Raw genomic sequence first — 25,603 nt, forward strand, 5'->3', positions numbered from 1 at the left:
TACTCTCTGCACTTACATTCCTGCACTCATTTTATTGTATCCTTTGAGCAAAGATATTTTGTGCTTTGTGCAATGCATCATCTTCATCAATTTTCTTTATGACTTGTTTTTTTCACTTTCTACCTGTTGAGTCTTGACTGATGGGTCACGTGTACAAGCTGCTGTGTTTGCATGCATTATAAATATACATTAGGGAGAAAAAATGTGGACAAGCGTGAAGTTTTATCCTGACAGTTGCAATAACATATAAATCAAGTTCTTGTGTGTTTTCTCTGCAGGTATTTTTCATGCAGCCAATAAATAATGGTGATTAATTCTTACATTTCAAATATGTTTGCACGAATGTAATTTCACTCTACAGTTTAGATAATGCGCAGGATCTTTAATTGCTGTTCAGTATATTTTTTGTGACAAAATTCCTTGTATTTTGTTGTTGCTGCTGCTGCTGCTGGTGTTGTTGTTGTTGTTGTTGTATCCTGACTCAACCGCAGTCACTGATCAGAAGATACAGTTTAAAGCCTCACATGTCAGAAAACAGCCCAGTTCCAGTTATGAGTATGTATGTGTGCATTATTATGTAATGTGATAGATTTTATCTAAATTCTGAATTTCCCTATCGTGTTGCTGGATATGGGAAATTGTAGCAGTCAGCTTAATTCTGTAAACAAAAAGAACCGCATTGGCTTCACAGGTTTTTGCATCTCAGGCAGGTTCAAACTCATGCTGCCTTCAAGTGCAACTTGTGAGATCATGCATAGGAGGTTGACAGCGTAACATGCTCAGCCTTCAAGTTCTTTCACATGAGAGAACAATGTCACTAGGAAACTGTTAAAAAAAAATAAAAAGTTAGAGATGTTCTTTTTTTTTTTTACTAAGTTACAAATTATCTTGTGTGTCTCTAGGTGTTGTTAAAGCCATAACAGATCAGTGTTGTTCACATTTAAATCAGCCTCCTTGAATGATCTTTGCCATTGCTATGAGAACCAAATCCAGTTGCTACATAATTGTCTGACAAATTTAGAATACCTTAGAACAAATACATTTAGGAATGTGGACAGTACAGTAGCATTCAAGAGCCTGTTACTTAGCCTGTCCTTTACCATAGATATATCACACTGTATACTATGTATTGTACCTGCTGTCATTTCCTTTATCTATTGCTCCTAGAAACTTTTGACTTGTATCATTGTGCTGTGTGGTGTGTATTTACCTTTCACTGACTCTGTTGCAGCTATTTTAAGAAAATCAACTCATTGAAGAGTTGAAGTTTTTTCAGTTAACTTAGATACATATACACACTTAGTTTCTTCATATCATCAGAACCAAAGATATACACATACCTTACAATAATAAAGAAAAGAGGAGTGACCCATTTAGCAATGAAACAATTATGTAAACTCTGCACAAAACCATTTACATTTGCACATCTGGTGGTTCTTCTAGGATCTTGTTATCATAGTTCATTCATGAAAACTGCAAGCACATGCACGACATCCTGTAATGTTGCCACGATTGCACTTTGAGTAACATAACATGTGGTGTGCATGAAAAGTTGCATGAGAGGTTGTTATGGCAAGATTTTTATTTTTCCATAACAAGATGTGCTAGCCTAGAGTTATCCTGAAGACACAGAGTCAGACTTTTAATGTAGTACGATGTATAATTGTCTACGATGTAACAATGCTGCCATGGGTTGGCTGGCATTAAAGTCAACATGAATTAACAAATGGCACCTTGGCTAAGGGTAAATTATAGTCATCCTCTTTCTATTCAGTAAAAGGTTTAGGTTTGCTCAGCACAAAATTCCTCATTATGCCACAATATATTATACAAGGTGTTTTTACAAGATAAAGGCAGATTAGTCTGTCAGTTTTTGCAGGTTCCAATTGTGTGTACCTCTCCTTTTATTGTGTACCTAATTAATTACAGTGGGATGGTGGGCTGGGCACTGCTTGTGCATGTGTCCACAGTAGACTGTACAAGGAGATCAACTGAAGCATCCTTTGATTTGAAAATCTTAAATTTTGGGCAGTTTGTATTATTTTGACTTATTTTGACTTGACCTTGACTCCCTCAAAGTGCTTTTTGTGCAGAAGAGGTTAGCTGTAGATACTCAGCTCACATTCCAAGTGAAATTCCTGTAGTTGTTTAAGTTTGCATGCATACATACTTATGACGCTTTTAAATCTGTAGCCAAATGCACAAACTTTTGCAGTGAACCTCTATACTGTTTGTACTGGGGCACTGTGGCAAATGTGAGTTATTGATCCTTTTAACTGTCAATGTATGAAACCGTGGAGTTGCAACAACTAATCGATGAATTGATTGAAAAAAATATTGGTTAGTTGATCAATAATTAATGAAAATATTCAATAATCAGTATAGTTGCCTGTTTCCTTCTTTTTACTCCAGATAGAAATTGGGCTGAACCACTGTAAACAACACTGAAAGTAGCTTTTCTGGGATAAGAATAACAACTCAACCTCTGATTCACAATTTGTCAGCTTTTTATGAATGAGCAGCAGGGACTTTTGGTTGTTATTTGTCACAAAATCCCGTCTGCTGCTGTCACTGCTTCCTGTCTGACATGTGGGCGTGTGCCAGTGTGTCACTACACATGGTTAGTGTGATGGAGCGCTGTTAGCTGCTCGGATGTGGTTGGTTCATGTGCACAAACCTTAGAAACACAAACACACACAGTCACACTAAAATGGCTCATTCATGTTTCATCTCTGATGTTGACTGCACAGTGTCGGCACAGTTAACTATTTAGTACAAGGGAGAATATTGTTCCAGGGTATTTTGTTTCAACACGCTTCCTCATTTGCAGTTCCAGACATATAGTCTGAGCTTCAAGCTTTCCATAGGAAGTATTGTATCAGTGAAATGATGATTTGATTTGTAACATTAGATGAAACTGATCCTATGGAACAACTGGAGCATTAAAGTGATAGATAGCTAGAGGAAACGGCACAAATCAGAAGAAAATATTGTCTGTAATGAGTACAAAGAAACAGTTCACATTTGCATACAGTGAAACTTAGTCTTAAATCATCACTGTAAGCACCCTGTTATTTTCCAAACCCACACATAAACATGTTTAGTCAGTGTGTCAGAGTGAAAATGACCATCACACCTTATAGCTTGTTTACTGTCTAGAGTCGATACCTGTGTTAACTCTAAATACCGTGTGTAGTGCTTGACGGATGATTCACTGAAACACATACAGCTGCAGTATATGAAGGCACACACCCAGATGACCACTTTATCCATACACTTAACAGCTTTTCTGTTTGCTCCTGCACAATGCACACGGATAATCAGGCAAATGTTAATACAGTAAGACAATAGTCCCCAAAAATACACAAAACAGCCTTCCAAATGTATGCTCTTTTTTTTGTACGTTTTTATATTAAGTATGATGACTTACTAGAAGGTTTTTCAGTCATGGTGAAATAAAGGTTTAGTCTGTAGAGTGGGTGTGCGCAATCTAACAGTATTGCATCTGCTGCCTCTGTTGTGTTGCAGCTTGAGTTAAATTTGGTACCTTTGTGGTTGGTGGTTGAAAGTAAAACAAAATACCGATACACTGTGATAGCACAGAGACACCAGAGCAGGTGAATGTTGCCATTTTAGAAAATAGAAATGCATATCACAGCTCCATCAAATAACTACTTTCATCATTGCCTACTCTCTGTAAACTTGTGGTTTCGTTTGGTCCACACTGGAAAATTACAAAACTAAATTACCCATCAGGTGCTTTTTTTTCATCCACAGCTATATAAAGCAGAAAAGAAGCAAATCATTGAAGTTCTGAACCTGGAGCACTGCACACTTGTCATGATGAAGTGAAACAGTCTTCTGTCCATCAACGCAATTAGACATAAAATAAATATATTTAATCATTACTCAGTGTTTGTGTGACAAAACAACTCAAAATTGGATTTTTATACCAAAATGTATCCTGTATGTGTCCATGAGAACATTCTCTGTGTTTTAATGAAGCCCCCCCCCCCCCCCCCCCCCCCCCCCCCCCCCCCACACACACACACACACACACACACACACACACACACACACAGGCTGACTCAGGACTTGTTTGTGTAGAATGTGTGTCTGTGTCTCTGTAGTCATTTACGGGAGTACAGTGTTTGTAGTGGGGAGGTCTTAGATCCTCTTTGTGAACTTTATTTTTAGCAGTGTGGAAGAAAATATGTCATAGGACCCTTAATCACCCAGGATGACTTTTCTTTTTTTTTTTTTTTTTTACACACAAGTGCCACACCACAAATGCACACACAATATTGCAGTATTTATGGTTTGCTGTTTTTTTTTTTCAGTCTTACACACACACACAGATGCGAGGACACACTCTACACAATCCATTGTGAAGAGCCTGACAGACCCTTCACTGTCAGACAGAGAGAGCTTAGAATGATAGTGCTGAGTAACCCTAGTGTTTATAAAAAAAAAAAAAAAAAAAACGTAAATGCATCTGGGCTTGGAAGCCTTCACAACATGTCACTGTCAACACGTCTTTAAAGTCACAGCAAAACAGTTGCTTAATGTTATTTGTTAGTTATGAATGTGCAGCTTGAGTTTGATGTGAGTTATGATGTTGGTCTTCTTACAGCTGATTATAAAAACATTACTGTGTGCTTCTCACTGTTGAATCGGTTCTCCGACACTATCTGCGCACCCTATCCCATCTGTGTATCAAAGGACACACAGATGCATAGATGTGAACAGACGACAGTTACCATCTTTGTTTAAGGCAATCATATATATTGTAGTCAGTCTGTATGTGTGCACCTGTAACTTAAAAAAATATAGCACTTTTCCATTTAGAAATGTTACATATGGTAGGTTTGTCCTTTTAGTTGGTCCTCCTAGAACAGGGGTGTCAAACATACGGCCCGTGGGCTAAATCTGACCCACCTAAGGTTCCACTCTGGCCCCTGGGGTGAATTTGCAAAGTGCAAAAATTACACAGAAGATATTAACAATCAAGGGTCCAAACATGTTGTAGTTCAGGTTCCACATACAGACCAATAGTGATCAGAAGTAAAAAGAATGAATACGTGAATAAATAAATAAATAAATGAATAAATAAAAATAATAATAATAATAGCATATTAACCTATAAATAATGACTCCAAATTTTCTTCTTGGTTTAATGTGAAAAAGATATTACATTATGCCTGTAAATAATGACAACTCCAAATTTTTCCTCTTTGTTTTACTGTGAAAAGTCCCATTAAATTATAAAATATTTACATTAATAAAGTATCCTTTTGTGATAAAATGTTAATGACCTGAAATGTCAAAAAAAAGTGTGATTTCAACAATATTGTGCTGTTATTAAATATGTTGTGCCTTTGTGGATCCGATCCATAATGCTCATGTGTAAATAACTTGAGCCATAATATTGTTAAAATTTCACTTATTTTTGTTAAGAATTTTCAGTTTTTTCAGTTAGTTTTATATTTTTGCACTAAAACAAAGAGAAAAGTTTTGGAGTTGTTTATATTTATAGTCTATTATTTTACTGGTCTGGTCCACTTGACATCAAATTGGAGTGAATGTGGCCCCTGAAAGAAAATGAGTTTGACATCCCTCTCTAGAATTTGGTCCGACTCTAGATGAAATAATTAATTAAAAGGATTCTTCACCAATAGGAAGTAAGACACTTTGACATATTTGTCATTTTGTCAGGAAGGGATTAGAAAAAAACACACACACTCATTAACAATATCTATCAACACGATCCATTTCTTGTCAGTTGAGACAGCATATTTCATTCAGAAATCTCCTTTGATAGATTTGTGTGACCTTAGGTTTTGACTCATATCTTTTTCTTTGACACTGAAATCACATACATTCTACTATAAGTGACTTCCAAACAGCTGATGATAGAAATGAATGTTATAACCCTCAGACCATGTTTTAAAGGTTAAGGAACAGATTTACAACATATCTGTTTAGTTTAGTGTATTCACAACATAATAGAATTACTCATCATGGTGGACAGGATCTTAGGGGGTGAGGGTCTGTGATCTCTTATTACCTCCGCCAGGAGGTATTGTGATCACTTTGCTTTGTGTGCGTGCGTGTTTGTTTGTTTGTTAGCAAGATAACTCAAAAAGTTATGGACGGATTTTCACGAAATTTTCAGGAAATGTTGATACTGGCACAAAGAAGAAACGATTACATTTTGGTGGTGATCAGGGGTGGGGGGGGCGCAGATCTGTCTTGGCAGAGGTCTGCGCTCTCCGAGTGCTTTTCTTGTTGTCTAGTTAAAGTTAAAGGGACACATTTGGAAGGGGTGATACAACAATATTGGTTTGTACTGGCAATAGACACTTCATCAGAAGCAAAAAGGACATGGAAATACAGCTACACAATCTGGTGGAAAAGACATACAAGACCTTAGATACAGCTGCAGATCAACTGTATTTATTCCATTGGGAAAATTTGTTAGTCAGTTCAAGAAAATAATAATAAAAAAAAAAAAACATCCCAACTAGAAATGATCAGACAATTAGTGTTCTATTCCGTGTGTCTTGCAAATGACATCTTGATCTCAGTAGACCATAGTTTCCCACCCTAAGCATGACAGGGTGGTAAATGAAATGTATTTCTAGCAAAAGGATGCTTTCATATCCCTGTGTTCAAGTTGAATAAATGCAGAGAATTGAGGAACTGTTAGGCCCAATCCCAATTCACCCCTTAGCCCTCCCCCTTACCCCTACCCCTTGGCCCTTGCACTTGGCACTACCCCATGAAACGGAGCTGCAAGGGGTGGGGGTTGAAACATTACCCTATGAAATGGGACAACTCTTCGTGGCCTGTTACGTCATCAGCAGTCATCAATGCTGCTATGAACAGATGAGACAACTTTGTTTCTGAGAGTATTCACCATGCTGTCAGTAGCTGTAACTGTCTCTGGCTTTGGTCATCTTTTTGCAGCTATCAACTATAAATCACAGAAATGTGATCTATAACACATTGAAACAACATTAAATGGTCGATCAAATTGATTAAGTTGTTTATGAAGAAAATACGTACATTTTTGTGTTTCTTTCATCACACTGCTGCACTTTTTGGCTGTGTTTACCTCCGTCTTGCCAATGATTCGAACAGAATTATGGAAAGTTTCTCCTGCCCCTCCGTTCGTGGTGTGGTCCTGAAAAATCTCTGTTTTGAGGGCTATACAGTCCTCCACCTTAGCCCCTCCCCTCCGTCTAATTGAGAATCGAGACAACACTACCCCTTCACATGTATGCGCAAAACAAAGGGGTAGAGGTAAGGGGGAGGGCCAAGGGGTGAATAGGGATTCAGCCTTACAGTTTCACCACCATCCTATTGATCAAAATCTGAAAAGGTGGAGAGTAGAAATCTGAAGGGTATTGAAACGTATTTCAATGTAAAACAACTTTTTTGTAGACAGATAGCATTACAAACCGATAGTGCTCCATGATACAATAGGAAAAGTGCACATTATTACTGAAAAGTGCTTTTCAATTACTTGGTCTGGTGTTGTGCTTGAAATTCAGAATTAATTTGTATCTTTCCTAAAATATCATGACAGTAATGATAGATAATTAGTGTCTGAATGCTAACCTTGGCAGTCTAATGTATTTCATAGGCTGTAAAATATGTTGTTTTAATGTAAAATATGTCAGATTTTCAGTATCAAGTGAATAGATGTCAGATATTCTGTGGACTATGAGACGTCCTGATCAAACAAAGAAAAGAAAATGTCAGACTAAATAAATGACACACCATCGACTGATCTTTTTGCTCTATTTTCTGCTTGTACCTGATAAATAAAGTGGTTAAATCCAGTCTTCATTCTTTGGCCTTTATTAAAATAATTAAAATGATCAATGATTATAGATATTAGTTATAACTAGAAGCACTCGGAGAGCGCAGACCTCCGCCAAGGCTGATCAGTGGCCCCCCCCGTGGGCCCACCCACCCCCGATCACCACCAAAATGTAATCATTTCTTCCTTATCCCATTTCCAACAAACCCTGAAAATTTCATCCAAATCTGTCCATAACTTTTTGAGTTATGTTGCACACTAACGATCAGTGGCCCCCCCTGTGGGCCCCCCCACCCCCGATCACCACCAAAATGTAATCATTTCTTCCTTATCCCATTTCCAACAAACCCTGAAAATTTCATCCAAATCTGTCCATAACTTTTTGAGTTATGTTGCACACTAACGAACAGACAAACAAACAGACAGACAAACAAACAAACAAACCCTGGCAAAAACATAACCTCCTTGGCGGAGGTAATAAAACAATTTTCATGATAAAAGTCTAAGTCTTCATACAGATATTGTAAACTTGAAATATCAGTTTCTCTTCAAGAATTCTAGTTGCTTTTTAACATGTTACATAAATACAGGATCTGTTACATAAATACAAATTCAGCACATGTAAGTGGAGTCCCATTTCAACACCCATCATCAAAGTGTGCCCTGTGGAGTGAAGACAGTGCACTGATACATGTTTTAACCACTAGTGATGTTGTCTTAACTGCGTGGATCCCTTCAGGCGCCTGTTTGTTGTCACATGAGACTCTCTTTTTTGCCCCTGATCTTCCAAAGCCACCCATTCTCCTCTGATCCTCCCAGTGAAACCTGACCTGGCAGACCTCTGGCTCTCTGCCACTATATCCTCAATAACCCCGCTCACCTGTACAGTACATATGTGTGTGAGACAGAGAGAGGCGGTGCGTCAGCATCACAGCTTCATGAGACACCATCCAAGCTGTCTGGTGTGAAAATTTCATCTCTGGAGCCTGTTGTTATTATTGAAGCAGCTATTTATATGCATACACAAGTATTCAGTTGTACTTGTACACATCTTGCTCATCCATCCTTGATCATGTCAGTGTTGTCAGTACATCAGACAGAATGCTGGGTGTCATGTTACTTTTCATGTCTGTAACTCTGCACCACAGTGGCGTGAGAGGATCACCATTGTTTTCCTTCAAACTGTTCATCTGCATCGTCTCATATGTCTGTTCTCTTGGTGCTGCATGGAAGTATGTGTCTCTGTCAGCGTGTGAACTGCATGTGAAAGACTTGACATCTTGCATAAACATTCCTGTGTAATGCCACATATGGGTCTGACCGATACTTGTCTGCATCACGCCCTTATTATGTGCAGAACCATCCCTTTTTTAAGATGTGTCCGGTAGTTTGAACAGCGTGATGACAACACTCACAAGATTGTTTCCATTTGCATGGTTGATAATGTTAAGTGGCTCGGATGGTAGTTCAAAATGTGCCGCAGATATTGCTCCGTCCTCCGGCACATGGCTTCAGACAGCTCATCTGCTGGTAGCTAAAGCACTTAACTTAGAGGGGAAAACCATTAGTGGTAATCAGGCCTGTCATTTTTAATGGGAGGATTGAGCCAAGATGGAGATGGACCTGTGGCCTAGCGGAAGAGTTAATGTACTCAGCCACTTGAGAACTAGGTAATGAGAAAACGGCAGGTGGAAGTGGTGCAATGGTTCACTTGTGGTTGAGGCACAAATGGAAACCCAAGTTGTGGGCTGTTTTACACTAGCCAGCCACTTACTGCAGCTTAGGGAAACTCTTTGCTGTTAACAAAAAGTTTGTATGTTATTCATTCATTTACATGTGGGTTTTTTTTTTTCTTGTCCACATTAGGGCTGCATAATTTGGTGAAAAAGTCATACTATTATTGTGGTCATTATTGCAGTTGCAGTGGTGCTCACAATAATGCTTGGCAGTCTAATCGAATACTAAGTTTGAAATGTTTTTACCAAATCAGTGACCAATGCTCAGTGTTGCTTAATTCAAAATATTTCCATACACCAAAGAATGCGGTTACTTATTTCCCATTTCTATTAGATCACTGAAAATTATTGACTTCACAAGCTGATATTCCGATTCACTAAATTGTGCAGCAGTTGTCCATGCGGATAAAACGGCTGAGATAACAAACATTTTGTTGCTAGTGTAACTGAGTGGTCTTTATGCACCTAACTTATACTTGGTGATAAGCTAAGTAATAAGTGGCACACAGGAGTCTTGTATGTCCAGCCACAGGTATGGGTTTTATTCCACCACGTTTCGTGCCACTACACCTCCTTTTTACACCACTTTCTGGCAACCTCTGCTTTATGGTAACTACATTAACTCTCTAGGGACCAAAAGGGGAGTACATCTCACCAACATAGAACAGGCTGTTACACTAGTAAATAAACTATTTATCCTATTATTCCCTTTTGTTTAAGTCATTGTGCAATGAAACACACATCATTTTTCAGTATTTTGGACAATGATGTGTTTTCCGGCAGGCAGCATGGAAGGTAGTGCTTTATTAAGACCTGCAACTAATGATTTTCATTATCAATTAATTTATCAACTATTTTATTGATTAATTTATTTACCTGATATACAGAATGCCAGAAAATGGTGATAAGTTTTTTGTTTTGTTTTGTTTTGTTTTTGGTCCTCAACCCAAAGATACTTAGTTCAGCGTTAGAGTTTAGATGTTATAAGATAAAACTTCTTATAAAATTAGCCTGGACATGTCTCTAGTTCACTTCAGGGCCTTTTTATATTGTATACAATAATATTTTGTTTCCTTAATTCAGCTGATAAATAATTAAATATGTGTACAGTGGAGGAAAAAGGTTTTTGGATACCCCCTGTATTTGTGAAATATTGCACAAAGAGTCATACTTAACTCATTGAACTCTACACACCATTCTCCAAACCCACATGTTCCCTTCTGCATGTGTTGTGTTCTGTTGAGGTCAGAACTGGATGTTTCAGCAAAATAATGCCCCTTAAACACATCCAGGGCACAACATGTTGAAACTGTCAAGAATTTTATTTTATTTTTTTTTATTATTTGCATTTACACCTTTTGAAACACAAAAAATATTTTTGCACAAATATTTCATGATAATGTTTTTGATTGTGTAAAATTTTAAGGGTCTCTGAAAACTTTTTTCCACTACTGTATTTACTTTTATTTGTCAAGCGTTTATTAATGTATTAAGAAGTAGGCCTGTCCATGTAGTCATTTTATTAAAACAATTATTCATTCATTTATATAAAATGCATTATATTGAAGATTTATCATGACTTGGATATCAAATTAAATTAAATGAGATCTCAGACATACTGCATAGCCCAACTTGTGTGTGTTAAAGTTGTTAAATTGGACCCATTGTGTTGGAGTTTTAAGCCCCATGCATTTATTATTTTTTTTTATCTTACTAAAGTTGAGCCGTTTGGTGCTTGGCACACACAGACAGGAACTGCTGTAGTCTCAGTTCCTCCTGCTTTACCTGATAATTACCTTGGCAGCCATAGTAGCCACTGTGTGTTAATGTGTGTGTGTAGAGGTAGCGTGCCACACAGTGTAGATATTAACTTGCATGCCGCCTCAAACATGCATTATCCATCTCTAAGTGTGTTTTCTTTGTGTGTGCGCGCTCTGCTGGGCCGAGCAGACTGTCAGATGAGAGGAGGGCAGGCTGACCTTTTGTTCTGTTTGCTTAGTGGGCATTCCTCTGAGCACTGGCCCTCACCCAAGTTAAAGGCACTGGCCTCCCTCTGGTCTCAGCACAGTGCTGCCTCTATGGGGTCACAGCAGCACTGAATCAACTGTGGCCTGTCAGCTTGTTATTGAAAAGGATAAAGAAATGAGCCTGTGTGTGGGGAAAACAACAGCACAATAGACATTTTGATATCCTTGAAAAATGTTTGCAGAGGATAAGATGTGACTTTATATTACATCTGAGGAGAATGTAACATATCAGTTTGGAGCTTTTTTTGACTGTACAATGTGATAATATAAATCAAACCTATCTGGATACTTTTAATCAAGCACTGCAGTTCAGGAGAAATATGAGCTACATGTACTTTACCTGAGGGTGTCTGTTTCCTCCCACATCTGAGACAAATATTGTGCTTTTTATTCCACTATGTTCATCTTACATCCTTGGTTACTTTTATAAATTTTCACTCCCTTCTTGTCTAATCAAAACTCTTCATTCCAACATGAGTTTATTTATGTTTAAACTGTGTTCCCTCACTGTTAACCTTTTTTAAAACCCTCACATTCACACTATAAATGATCTTATAGAATAGGATGCATTGCTGTAGACTGAAGATTTTTTTTTTTGAATGATCTCAATATTAAATACCTACTGCATTAATATCCAGCAGACACCAGTACATTGCCTCCAAAAATACCATATATCATAGTAAGACACCTCTAGGAACCATTGTACTGCACAATGACCACTTTTACCATCTATAGCTAACTTAAGTATAGATGATAGTGTGTGTTATTAGTAATTAATATCTTGTCAGTTTCCACCAGTGGACACGTACATACAGAATTTCTGATGCAAATTCTCATCCTACGTTTGCTTTTTACTTCAAATTGTGTGTGTCTCTCTCTCTATCTCTCTCTCTCTGTTAACTGATATTTCAGGTTTATAACCATCAGTTTTCATACATACTGCATCGTAGACCTGTACCATTGAGTCACCCTACTGACCTACCGATGCAAAATATTTCCAAATCATACATTACATTAGTCATAACAGATTAATATCATGCCGTCTTTATGTCCTCTGTCCCTTCAGGTCCTTATGGTTGAGGTTGTGTGTGCTGCTCCTTGCCATGCCTCCTGCCATGACAGACCTCCTGGATATATGGGTAGACCATTCACCCCTGGCCGGCCATGCTTCGGACCAGATCACCGTGGACTTCCTGCTGCCCACAGGTATCTACATCCAGATGGATGTTCCACGCGAGGCCACCATTCAGCACATCAAACTGGTGAGTGGCACTAATGCAGGTGACGATAGAGGGGCAGCAGATTTGGGATAAAACAGTAGTTTACAGTGTGCAGTTTCCTTTAAAATGTGTGTTTTTGTTTCAGAATGAGATTATTTCAGATGTGTTGTTAGAAAACAGCAGGTATTTAACAGATTATAATTAATACTTTGTGGAGTGTAATGAACAGCTGGTGTGCAGAAGAAGTATTATTGTCATTACATGTCATCCCGCTGTTCTAATGAGGAGAAAAACATGTTGTGGCCCACATATATGTACACAAGTCCACACACACCTGGTCAGTTAGACATCATCTAATGCTTGTTTTGACAGAGTTGCCAGTTGCGGCTACCTAATTGTTCTTGTTTGCGAGAGGCTTTTGCTTTCAGCCTACAAATAGCTCATGACATCATGCATGACTGCAGCTAACCTTGTGAAGTGGAGGTCAGATCAGCCTCAAAGGGCTTTTTGAGTTGAGAGACGTACTTGCATTGTTTATGAGCACATGTGGGTGCGAGGTCACTTAAAATACAAATGTTTAGCTGTTGACATGTGCAACCCCTGTGATGTGATGATTAGGTGAATGTATTAATTTACTACAATAAGCACATCAGCACTTGAACGAACTGCCTTAGCTGAGGTTTACTTTGAGGCTGCATTTTACATCACTGATTTTATCTTGCATTGCTTTATGTTTTCAGCTGTGTCTAAGACTGTCCCACCACAATTTATGTATAAAGAGAAGGAAACAGGACTCTTAAATCACATTCTACAGCATTAGGTGATGTCAGTGCTTTCTTATTTATTTTTCATTGCCCTAGAAACATGTTCTTTGACTTGCATTGGCACACATTTATGAACATGTTTTCCCCAGACCAGCACTGTTAAATATAGCTTGAGTTTGTTCAGAATAGCAAATAAATAAGCCATGACATGTGTTTACTGGCATTCATAGCATTTAATGTGAGCAAGAAAAGAGTACTTTTTCTTTTGTTTTTTTGATAGCGTTATGATGAGCCAAATTCCTGTACATATTCAAGCCTTCATGTTAATTACACTAAATGTATATGTGGGTTGGTGTTACATAAGAGATGGATGTTGTCAAGCACATGTGAGAAATCTTCATTTCCTGGAGGAAAAATTGTGCAGAAGCATTTACCAATTCTAGGGGAAAAAAAATAGATTAGAAACAGAGGGCAAAACAGACAGAGCAGACAGACCAGATGAGGGTCCTCTAAGAATTTTGTAGGAAATGAAAAAGAGATGAATAATAGGAGAATACTTAGAGCCTAAAGGTAGATGTTTTTGTCCAACCATTTAGACTTTCCAAAGAGGTTCATTCAACACTCTTTAATAGTTATCAAACAGCCAAGAAGTGTAGTGATTCATTCGCACTGAAAAGCAGGAGGGATTTCACAGAAGGTAGAACTCAACTTGCAATTTAATTAGACTGCTAGCCTGAGAGAAAAGAAGAGTTCCTGCAAAAACTGCTAATAGCATGGCAACATTTATCTAAATCAAGCTTTTTGGGTAGTTCATTTCCGAGAATATGTACAATCAAATGATTAAATTATCTATGCATTATGGTGTGGTTTATTGGGAAATCAACAGAAGAAGAAGTCTTCCATACATCATAGCAATATTCAGCACACTGGCTCTAAAATCTCAACAAACACACAGGACTTGACTCTGTGAGTCAGCCACAGAGACATGACTCATGCCACGATTGGCTGGTTACATAGTTATTCACATCCTGATTGGCTCAACCAGAGGCTGTCATATTAGAGTGAGTCATCCTTGTTCATGAGTATGAAACATAGTCTTTTGTCAATATATTACCTGACTTCTGGTTAGCTTTAAAGTATTTATTCATTTTTTAATTACTTGTGAAAGTTATGTTATAATTTTTATTTTTTTTTCTTGTTGTCTTCGATATCCTGGAGCGTTCTGTTTAGATTTGTGGTTTTGTTCACCTGTATTTTAGTCCTACTTTTGTTTGAAATAAAGTTTATCATTATCATCATTACAAGCATTAGAATATTAAGATACCTTTTAAAGGCTTCCCAGATAACCTCCCATATAAATGACTATCAACCTAGAAATCAGGATATTGTTTATCCAGTTTAGGGTATGTGTTATTTAATTTTGTCTAGTAAAGAAGATAAAACACTCCTTGTGGTTTTTCTCACAAAAACACTTTACTGAAACCCCCGACCTGAGCAGACAAATTTCTTTCCTGTGCCCTCTAGCTCTTATGGAAGCAGGCTCAGTCATTCCCGCTGTTTCCCGCCTTGGGAGAGATGGAAAGCCACATGTTCGAATGTGTCAACCAGGCAGCCGTGCATGAAGAGCTGGAGGACGAAACTCGGCGACTGTGCGACATCCGGCCTTTCCTGCCGGTCCTCAAGTTGGTGACGCGTAACTGTGGCCGAGCAGAACGCTTGTTAGACTCCAAAATCGGCGTGCTCATTGGCAAGGGTGAGTCAGAGACGCTTTTAAGAATATTATGTTGTTTAAGTGATTTAAAGACTGAGAAATAGAAAACTTCAATCAATTTAAAGGGGAAAAATGTCATACAAACTTTCACACGTTACTGCTGCCCCTTCTTTTACTGTTGCACTTCAACATCCTAGTAACGTGAAGCACTTAAGATTTGATAAGTAGAACAGTAAATCATTACCCACCTACCACAGACCTTCTCCGGTACACTGAGTAGCTATCCAGTCAGCACATTCACCACAGTCGTCAAAGCCAAAGCCCATCAGCATGTGGCTCCTATCGGGGGCCCATCTGTCTGATAAAGAGGCATGAAGATTAACTGGACATGTTCCTGATTTATCTTCCATCACCTGTCATTTTGTGTTTGCTCTAGTGAAGATTTAGATTTTGAGTAAATATAATTAATCCCCACGATTTAAAGGTTCAGACTCACATCCTGTCACAGGAAGCGGATGTACATGTGAGGAGAAGAAAAAACAAGAGGCGTTGGAATTATTATTTTTATTTGAGACAAATGAACTACCTAGGGCTGTACTGGATTTCCTAAAATTAAAAACTGATACTCATTTAAAAGATGATGGCAAGGGCCTTTGTGGAAACGACCCCAAATACTGACCAGAACAAATGGTGAACAAACTCCTGATGCCTGTCACATAAGGCAAATTCCAGTTGTGCATAATCTATGTCTGTATGGCAATAAATGAATAAATTTAACAATAAAATCCTGTTATTTTTACCCTTGGCCCTTGCCACAGGGTATTGTCATCAGTTCGTTATCCAACAGTCTGTTCATCCATATGTGCAAAGACTTTGGCGTGGACTGAAGGCCGAGGGTTTTGAAGTGTGGGCACGTTATGTTTTAGTTCTTGTTTCTCTGGTGGCTTTGACTTCTAATTTCAAGCACTGCATGTTTAAGACTTTTAATCTTTGTACACTACACAACTGTTCTTTGTAGTAACATACAAGTGCAAATATTTTACAGTAAAAGCACCAGTAAGAAATTGAGGGAAGTCCACTGACAAAAAAAAAAGGTCCTGTCCACTACTATTTTGGGTTTTTCCCTTCAGGTGTTGCTACAGCAAACTTTGCCTATGATCATTTGAAGTCTGCTTCTGACATCTACCCACCTCCACCACATCCATAATGCTGCATTTCCCCTACTTGTTACCAGCTTGACTCGACTCAGGTACCAGGTACTATTCATGGAGACCGTTTCCATTACAAAATACTACCGACTTTAGAGTACCTGGCCATCATAGCAACACTGTGTGTAACTTCCATGACATGTGCTCAGAGAGTTGCTGATAAACTCACTCGTTGTGTGTTGCCCCGTCAAGCTCATGCTGACCCTTTTCATCAGCCACCAAGGACAGAAATGTCTGAACCTCCTTGACTGACCATGGTGTCATTTTGTGGACTGTCATCATGGATTAGCTTATCGGTATATTTACTATAAACTTCTGAAACAGTTTTGTTTTTTTGTTTTTTTTAATGATGTGTCGTGCATTGATGACGCAGTGATGCAGAAACAACTCTCTGACCAATCAGTGGTCTGCACCGTTTACACATCACATTTTAGTATCTCTTCACCCGCTTTGGAACCTCGGTTGAGCAAGTACTAAAAAATAGTAGTACTAGATTCCAGGTTCTTTCAAATAATGGAAACACAAGAAAGTCGAGTCAAGTCAAGTCGGTACCACGTAGTGGAAACATGGCATAAATCTCCTCTTTGTCTTCCTCTTTGCCTCCTACCTGGTAGCTCTATTTTCCGTATCCTTCCAGCAGTATGTTCACTATCCCTCCTCTGCACATGTCCGAACCATGTCCATCTAGCCTCTCTCACTTTGTCCCCAAAACATCCAACCTGAGCTGTCACTCTGATGGCCTCCTTCCTAATCCTGTCCATCCTTGCCACTCCCATAGAAAATGTCAACATTTTCAGTTCTGCCTCCTGTCTTGTCATCACTGCAGCCATCTCTAAAATATAAAGTGTCATCATTGCCACATTTTAGTTTATGTTAATCAAGTATTTCAATGTTTAAAGAACTCACCGCTTAACCTCTTTGTAAATGCATCAGAAAATCCCAGAGCTGCACTAAATCTACCAGGGCAGCTTCACATGGAAATTTAATTCACTACAGCATCTTTTTTTTTTTGAAAGTATCAAAAACTTTGCCAATGATCATTTGAAGTCTGCTACAAACTTTACCATTACTAAATCTGGTAAATTAAAAAACAGTCCTGTCTAGATTTTAAAGGTAACGTGTGTTGGAATTCGCATTGCTCAGTTTCTGCTCTTACTTCACTTTTAACCCTTTAGTCTCATGAATGCCCTTCTAAACACAAGTAACATTATCATACATACTCTATATGGGACTGGTGTTGTTGCATTATCCATATATGATGTATCCACCTCTGCTTACACTCACTGGATGTGTTAAGTTTAGCTTAAAGCAGTACCTTTCACAGGGTGGACAGGAGAAGCCAAATTAGGCTTTGTATTCAAATGTACCACTTCTACGTGAATGAGAAAAGTAGACCTAAAGTGCTGCTTCTAATGCAAACCTGACTTAAATAAAGATCTGCTACCTTCTGAGGTTGAAGTAACATAATAGGACTACATACTTTATATATTCTTCAATATCTATCTGAGATAGTCAGAATAGCCAAACCTCAATCTTCAGAGGAATAAAGGCAGCAAGTTAGAGAATGGATAGTTTAATTGTGACTCGGACAATATCGACATTTTACTCTCTTGATGTAATTTTTTAAAGCTTTTGGCAAAGTAAAAAACAAACCCACAGACATGCACAGTTTAAATCCTTTACTTGAGTCCACCTTTTTTTTTTACCCTCTAGACATACTCTCATACAATGTAGCTACTGTGGCCCCAGGGCCCTTCTTTGGATTCTGAGGGTCATATGAATGTTAAATGGCTTCAAATGTCAACATGTTGTTTCCATTACCACTGGGGTATTATGCTCGAGGCCATTGAAAAACAGAGACAAAAGCTCAACAGGGAACAGAGAGATAAAGAATAATCAGCCACACAGTCCTTCATACCTCTGGCATTTGGTACCAGTGTGAATATTAAAGGGCTCAGCTTTAGCCCATTGAGAGACTCTATGTAATCCTTCTAACACATTTATGATAGCGAAGTGCAAATGTCACATCAAGTGTGCCACAGGTGTTTATGCATTTTACATGAATGTTGCCATGTTACAGAGTATTTACCTGCAAGAGAGCCCTGTAAGCCTCTTGAACTCAATGTTAAAATCATATGAAAAAGCATCACTAATTAAATGTGCTTGGTAAGGCATAATTATTACTTCATGACAGCCTTGAAAAACTTAATTACTAGTGGCTCATGGATAAAGATGTTCTCTTCATTTCATTTAAATCCTGCATCCTACTTCCAGACAAAGCTCTAATAATGATGTTATCCATCAGGTCTTCATGAACTGGATGCCATAAACGACCAGGAGGTAAAAGACTTTCGCAGTAAGATGTTCCGTATGAGTGAGGAGAGGATGCAGCGAGTCCAGATGATGACGTGGATGGAGTGGCTGCAGGCCTGCTTCTCCCCGCAGCTGGAGACCTCGGGTGGGGCGACCATTACTGATGGAGTCGCTGAGCGGCCAGCCGACCTGAAAGTCATTATTCACTTCGACCAATCCCAGGTGAGGGTCTTGCACCCAGTGACCCCTGTGCTTTACAAGGGACATTTTTGGCTTTTTGATTTTTTTCTTCCATTATTTAGGCTGTGTCGATGGTTTCGTAAGGATGTCATTTTTCTTTTCTATACCCCTGCCCACCCAGAGGAAGGGCATCCTTCCATTCGTCCTAAATTTTGTCCAACCTGAATCTTTTTAAATTTGACACATGTTCTTTACTTCTAGGAGAGGAGCAAGGCACAGTTTGATGAGGGAATTTAAATTTTTGAATTTTTTTACAAATTGATAAATATTTCAACTTAAACAATTTATCTAAACGGTTTGTTGGACACTTTGAAAAGTTTTTGAAAAGATTGAAAGTTAAGACTCAAAATTAATCCCTGGGTAGGCAGGGTATCGGTGAGCAGGAAGTGTTGTATGACTAGGCAGGGGTATTGGTAAGCTCTGTTTACTTTTTCCACTTTTTTGTTTTTTATATTTCTAACAAGAAATATGCGGGAAATATGTTCTCAGTATTAGAACACACTAAAAAAAATCACACCAAAACAGCTTCTGCAGGTAAAGTCAGTATTTAGTGTGACCTCCATTTGGATTCAGTAAATATTCAACTCTCTTGGGTCGACTTTCTGGATGTTTTCTCAGATATTCCTGTGTTAAATTACAACACCTTCAGTAAGTCCCAGAGGCTTTTGTGGTCTTTTATTCTTTTTTCTGTCCAGATGATCCCATATATGAAATGCATACATGTGGTCATGCCTTTCAGAAAAAAAGTAGGGTTCAAGGGAGTAAACTATTCTCTGAATATGAATTAAAAACCAAACTATGAGGGCATCATAATCTTGTAGTTAAACTTGGAATGTGAACCCAAACTCATAATGTGTGGCCTGTCAAAAATGTTTGCATGCTTAATGAGCTCTAAATAACAGTGTGACTTACCGCACCACTACAACAGACAAAACTGCCTTGTTTGAGTAGCAGAAGTATCCATGTGACTCCAGCAGCACAAGCACATGAACTGAAGCTCAGCCTCTTTTTTTGTGTTCAGTCGCCAGCACCAAACAGTCACGTGACTGAGCCCAACTTGCAGATCATGTGACAACAACTAAGTGGGTCAAAACCATCAGCGAAATTATGCCATCCCACCTGACAAACACACATTAGCATGACAGCTCAGGGGACCGAAACGCTGATTAAAATGAACCTCTCCTTCTCTGAACTCTGCCTTCCTCTCTCCATCTGTCTCTGTCTGCGCTTCTGTTATCGAAAGTAATGTCATTTAATAATAAAACAGATGGTCATGTCCCTCCAGACTCCTGTATATCAGCTTTGATCAACATCAGAGGAACAAACATGCACATACACAGTGATAGGCCATCTGTGCCACAGTACTCAGGTGGACACTGACAGGAAGTCTTAAATGAGAGGTCAGACACAATAAGCTACAGGAAGTGATGTAGTGTGATTTATTGTTGTATAATGAATATGACCAAAGTTCAATAGCGCCTTCTCTTCACTTGTATGAGGATATGTTGCTGTCACCATTGTTTTTTAGTTCCCTCACTGTATTTACATTCAATTTGTCTTTTGTTTACAACAAAAATGTTCTTTGAGTAATGACAGCTTTGTAAATATGAAGTACATGCACAGTACATTTCCAGTATTTCCAGTAGAGCCACAAGATGGCTGTGGGCACCGTTGGTTATTAATTATTAATAGGCAAATTCTCTTTTTTTGAAAAACCAGGAAATGATAATTCCATCTCAGGTATCAGGTCAATACAGAGATATAAATAGCATGAAGCAGTGAGTCTCTGTGGAACATAGACTGGCTGTGTCCCTGTGTGAAGAACTCATAGACATTTACACAGCAGCAGGTCCTCTCCAGGGTTACAGGGTTCTTCATACCGTTATAAGGCTTAGGAATAATATCCAAGCCATTTTGTACATCATTTAATTGGTTCATTGGAAGTACTCTGTCAGAATAAGATTGAATATTTCTATCTCACAGTGATGTGCGGTCGTCCTCCCTCATTTCAACATCTATCTGTTTTATCGCTTTAAATGGCCCCCCTCACTATTGTGAAAGAACAACAACCTCCAAGCTGCAACTACTACTCTCTGAAAATCACCATTTTTGACAGTCACACATTTTTTTTAAGTGCCATTTTCTTTTTTAGGGATTTGGTGATTTTAACACTGTGACACACTTTCTTGTGTGCACATTTCATCAAGACAACTTCTTTCCCAACAACATTTTGCAAATCCTCTCTGTGCCATCCTAAAACTAACCAAACAACCCAGTGAACTTTTATCCCTGTTGCAGAATGATAGTGGACAGTGCCAAACATATCTGTAGCACTGGTGCAGTGCAAATGAAGTGTGGAGATGGGTCTGGACATGTAGGGATCACCTAAACCAGATTCATGTAGATACTTACAGAACTCAAAACTACATAAAATGACTTTTCCTAATATAATGATTGCTGTTGACCCCCAGTGAACTTCAAAACGTCATATTTTGAAGCTTTTCAGAATCTTTGGCAATGTTTTTGCATATAAGATAATAAAAAGGTCCAACCATACTAAATTATATTTTTTATGGAAGTGTAAAATATATACATATATTGCAGAGGCACCTCCAGACTCAACAACCATGCCTCTGAGTCATCCCAAAACACAGAGAAAATGCTAGATGCAAGAAACCAAACACTACCTAAGCCCTCTCAAAACCAAGAGAAATCCCTGATCTACTTTGGATTATCTGAAGTGGGTATGAGTCATTGAAGCAGTACCCAGTTTTCTGGTGTAGACAGAATTTACTGCCAACACAGAATCCGCTGGTTGCTAAAATACATTTTTACTACTGGCCCATTGCTTATTGCATTGTTTCGGTTCTTTATTTTGTGCCCATTACTTTTTGCTTATGAACTAACACTGCCAGTACACTCTATTGCTATCCTCGTATCTCCTCAGACTTTTTGATTCATACATCAGTGTCTTATTGTTTTGTCTCGCAGGACTCGGCTAGTCTTAAGGTACCATCAAGCTGCACCACTGCTGAACTAATGGAGATGGCTGTGAAGAAGTGGCTGACCACCCACGGGCCAGAGGAGGAGGCATGGCGCGGTCAGTATGTACTAAGGGTCAGCCATTGCCTGGAGTTCCTCTGTGGAGACCACCCCCTGATACTGTATAAGGTGAGTGGCTTCACAGTTAGCATGACAACTATGCACTGCAACTTGTGTAGTGGCATGTTTGGTTCATATGATCATATGCAATGTCCAACATGTTAGCTTTTAAAAATCAGACCACAACTGTTTCAATTGTCCAGAAATGACATGTTTGTGATAAATGAAGAATTATGTATTGTTTTTTTGGGTTTAGAAAATTGTCTTCCCCCTATATTGAAACAAACTCTTTAAAAACCCTCTTGAACTCACCGGAAAGTCCTTTGTGACAAAACTGAAAACAGGCCTATTTTTTCTGAAATAAAGAAATAGGGCACTGACACTGCAAACACATGATCTTACAGAATATGATGCATTGGTATAGATTAAACCACTACAGTATGAAGTAGTTAAGATCAGCTTTAAAACATTAGAGCATTAAACATTTACAGCAGTTAAGTACACATTAATGTAGTAATTCATGTCTAAAATTAACGCATATAGTAGTAGTACACTGACTAGGAGCTATTTTGCTGCCAATTGACTGCTTTTACTGTCATAATTTAAGTCCATTTTGCTGATAATAATCACATACTTTTCCTGAAATAAGATTTTGAATGAAGAATGTGTACTTATAGCTGTGTATTTCCACAGAAACAATAAGTTTATATATGAACTAGAAAAGCAAATGGACTTGAAACGCTCAGTTGCTGGCTGAGTAATATTATTTGTAACCCAAGGGTTTCAACAAATAATCAGGCACCATGATACTCACATGAACTGTGCTTAGGATCTGTAGGACTGTAGTATCGTCTTTATTTGGCCATCTTAAGGGTCTCCATTAGGTTTTTGGGTCGTTTTAAACACTATTTCTCACAATAAAACAGTCAAAAAAGTAGGTTTACTGTAATGGTTATTTCTGTAATGGGGCAATGGAAAACGTCACATGATGAATGACAGGGAGTGGAATACTTTAAGAGATTTTCTCATTGTTTGCTTTAGCTTTCACTCTTATCTCATGGAAAGTGTGGCAGGATTGTTGCTATAGGATTCATAGACAATCAAAATCCTTTCCCATTTTAAGTCTGTGGTTAAGTTTGTTGCCATGTCTGGCTAGACAAACGCTGTTGGGTACAGTATGACTGTAGAGTCTGAAGTCTTCTTAGGTAAATCTATAAATATCTGAAGCTCACTGAGCTACGTTTGGTAGGTAACATGTTAATCTTGTACTATTTGAAATTATTGAAATTACCAGTTGCACTGTTGTATGTCATCATCTTCCTAAAATAATTGTCCTAAGTTGGCTTTTCAGATTTTTCAGGAAACACAAAAAACATGATAATTTAGGCAAAAAAAATGTTTTTGTCAAAAAAGAAGTGACTTGGGCAATTATTTTAGCCTAAGTCACTGCTTATCATATTTTGATCCACCCTGCAATTTAGTTATAAATAAATTTCTCCTCGTGACTCATTTGCTTTCTCTGTTCTTAAAGAAACTCCATGGATTCTTTATTTAATGCAATGAAACCCTTCTTATTTCTAACAGAGCTGTATATTTACAGTTTATTGTTAATATAGTGCGATGCTCCTCATTGCTGACTTAACTGTGAATAATCTGTGAGTAATATCCAAACAGCTAAAACCATGTTTTCCTCTCTTTTCTTGTGTGTAGTACATCCGCTTATGTATACAGGTTAAGGAGCCTCCCCACCTCACCCTGGTCCACACCAGCACTGTCAAGGCCATGTTTGACAAGGAAATCTCTGCCATCGGAGCTGTGGTCAGCCGCAAGTCCTCCAACCCACCTTTACCACTACCTCCCAAAAGAAGGGTTCCTACGGTGAGTCCAAGAAAACTTGAGTGTGAGCATGAGTGCAGTTGTGGTGTGGCCTTTTTTATGCATTCTATAGTTTTATCAAAGGAAGATATTGCCTCTTTTGTTGCAGTTTTTTGTAACTGGTCGATAGGCCACGAGCTATTGTGAAGGCGTTGTGTACAACATCGGCTTCATCGTTGTCTTTGTTAGCAATATTTAACATCCTCATAAAACCACTAGTCAGATTAATTTCACATTTTATATGTTGCTTCCTTGGGACAATGTCTACAAAGTGTGTTCACAGTTTTGAGAAATTTTGATTTTTGAATAATAGTTAGAAATATCAATATAGTTACTATTGAGCACTGATAGGAAGTCATACATGGACTTTCATTTAATTTCTTGAGTTATCCTCAAGTGAAAGGACCACCATTTCTATTGGGATATTGATCTCCTGCATCAAGACCATAGGACTCTCACATAGCGGCAGAACCTGACAACCTCACAAATTCAACTTATTATTGATTCTTGATAGAAGATGCATGTGAGATACAGGGCCATTGGTCCTTTTTTTACCACATACTATATATTGATCACCGAATCATTTTTGGGGAACTGATGGATGAAGTGAAGTGATAAAGTCAAACCTACAGTGTTTGTTTGCACATGTATAAAAAATATAAATTTTTGATCTACACAAAATGTTCTTCTGCAGCAGATAACAGTCATTTAATATCCTCCAATGTTTACTGAGTCATGTTCTGCTTAACAATAAATACTCTGTAGTTTGATTCACCTGCACTAAAGGAGGCAGGTGTGGAGGTTTACCAAGTAAACATGTACTTGGCAGCTGCCACCTGTCTTTTATAAGGTAGTGTTCTAAGCGCTGCTCTGCCCTACCAGCATTTGCCACGTTGCCAGAGAACATTGCAGCTCCTCACTGCTCCTGCCAGGTGCACCATGACATCACTCCACTGTGTGTGTGCACTGTGGAAATGTCAGGTTGGTTTTAATTGCCCTTCGTTAGTGAAGTCACCCGGGGTTTAATTGCCTGCTAACGCACTAACTGCTGATCCCTGGTGGTGTGAGCTTTGAAAAGCAGGTAAATGTTACAGACAGGACCCTGCATACACACTATTACCACTATATGTTTATCACATGTAATCATGACAGCTTTATAACCCGTTGTTTTATAGCTGTTTAAACACTGTGAGCAACATTTTATGAGTTTACAGTAAAATAGCACCCAGCCTCACTTCACTTCCACTTTGTCAATTACTACAGTACAATACCAGTGTTCCTTCACAGTATCAAATTGGATTTTATAATTATCCAGATCTAGATGGAAAAAATGGCTGTTTGGAAAATAACAGTGTTTCTAGGTAATTGACCTTCTGTCTGTTTTCTACAATGACATCTAAAATTTGTTAAATTGATAATGCATATTTTCAGCAGCATGTAATGTCAGCAGGCAATCATCACAGCCAAAATGTAACAGTCACAGTCTCTCTGGACCCACAGTCATGTTTTTGACCCAATTCAACGTGAGATTAAAATAAACACATCACCAGTGCATCATATGACCAGAATGTAACAAACA

At 38.4% G+C, this 25,603-nt stretch overlaps 1 protein-coding gene across 2 annotated transcripts in view; it reads left to right on the top strand.

Annotated features, from left to right (window-relative positions):
* Positions 1–25,603, top strand: part of pik3cb (phosphatidylinositol-4,5-bisphosphate 3-kinase, catalytic subunit beta) — a 70,425-nt gene that overhangs the window by 26,598 nt on the left and 18,224 nt on the right. For both annotated transcript variants that reach the window (XM_030152666.1, XM_030152667.1), the window contains 5 exons: positions 12,658–12,853; positions 15,100–15,328; positions 18,800–19,029; positions 22,039–22,218; positions 23,860–24,027. In XM_030152666.1, coding sequence (XP_030008526.1) covers positions 12,695–12,853; positions 15,100–15,328; positions 18,800–19,029; positions 22,039–22,218; positions 23,860–24,027 — 966 coding nt within the window. In that variant the 5' untranslated portion in view covers positions 12,658–12,694. The remainder of the gene's footprint in view (positions 1–12,657; positions 12,854–15,099; positions 15,329–18,799; positions 19,030–22,038; positions 22,219–23,859; positions 24,028–25,603) is intronic.

Source organism: Sphaeramia orbicularis, chromosome 13 (genome assembly GCF_902148855.1).
Source record: "Sphaeramia orbicularis chromosome 13, fSphaOr1.1, whole genome shotgun sequence".
Lineage (NCBI taxonomy): Eukaryota > Metazoa > Chordata > Actinopteri > Kurtiformes > Apogonidae > Sphaeramia > Sphaeramia orbicularis.